Genomic DNA, 1,095 nt, shown 5'->3' with positions numbered 1-1,095 from the left:
GCAACCTGTTACATTTGTTTTAAATGCTAATCTACTCGTGAATGTCAAGTTAGTATTTTGTAAGTAATGAGTCACCTTTCTTTGCCTAAGTGGTAAGCAGGATTTGGGAACTGATGACATCTTCAAATTAGATTTTAAGAGACAGCAGAGAAAGCAACGTCAGATACTGTTTTTTTTAAGTAGATAAAACCATAAACAAACGTTGTAAATGTGTATGCATTTGAACTTGAGATAGCAGCTTTGGGATTTTTATTGCCATCTCCATTCAGTCCTAGGTGAAGGTCCTGGGCTTATCACTGAATTGTATTTTGATGCTCATGGAACAATTGACTGATGTATTTAGCTTCTAGGTAAATTGATATTTGATAATTGGATAAACCGGAATCCTGATTATTAGCAATAAAAGATGATTTTTAGTGTCATAGGACCTAATTAAAAGGAAAGAAGTAAATAATAGATTTGTAGCATCTATAAGCTTTTCATTCTCTTTGAGACTAACGTAATTCTTAACCACTACCTTTTAGCGTGTAGTATGTATCTTTTACTTATATGTTGTTTATTGATTCCTTAAGATAATCCTTGATATAAAAAAAGATAATCTTACATTAATCTTATACAGTTCATCTTAGAGCTATTGTGAGGGGAGCTTTGGAAGAATAGGAATTTGAAAAGTTGTGCGTCGTGCAGAGGACAATTATTTGTAGTATTTTTTGGTTAATATAAGTTGACATTTATAGTTCTATGCTTTTATCACTTAAGATTCCTCAGACAAATATTGGTACTTCTCAACCAATGGATTGCATGGCTTGGGACAGGCAGAAATTATTATTCTATTGTTATGTTTGCCAGAGGAAGATACTTTTCCTAAGGACATCTTCAAACTCTTTATCACCATATATAAGGATGCTCTAAAAGGTATACCATTTTATTTTGAACTGTTCAGACCAGGGAATGGATAAATTACTAAAGGCATTTATGCTTTTGGCTATGATAACTTCCTTTTTTTTTTTAAATCTTTTTATTAGGGGCTCATACAACTCTTATCACAATCCATACACACATCAATTGTGTAAAGCACATTTGTACATTCATTGC

General features: G+C 32.2%; 1 protein-coding gene across 1 annotated transcript in view; it reads left to right on the top strand.

Moving 5' to 3' along the window:
- ZFYVE16 (zinc finger FYVE-type containing 16) overlaps positions 1-1,095 on the top strand; it is a 47,694-nt gene that overhangs the window by 16,817 nt on the left and 29,782 nt on the right. The window contains exons 7-8 of the mRNA XM_013004899.3: positions 6-59; positions 760-915. Coding sequence (XP_012860353.1) covers positions 6-59; positions 760-915 — 210 coding nt within the window. The remainder of the gene's footprint in view (positions 1-5; positions 60-759; positions 916-1,095) is intronic.

The sequence above is a fragment of the Echinops telfairi genome, unplaced genomic scaffold, assembly GCF_000313985.2.
Source record: "Echinops telfairi isolate 266 unplaced genomic scaffold, ASM31398v2 ScPeMD7_7469;HRSCAF=8507_1, whole genome shotgun sequence".
NCBI lineage: Eukaryota > Metazoa > Chordata > Mammalia > Afrosoricida > Tenrecidae > Echinops > Echinops telfairi.
This window is presented reverse-complemented; position numbering and strand designations above follow the sequence as displayed.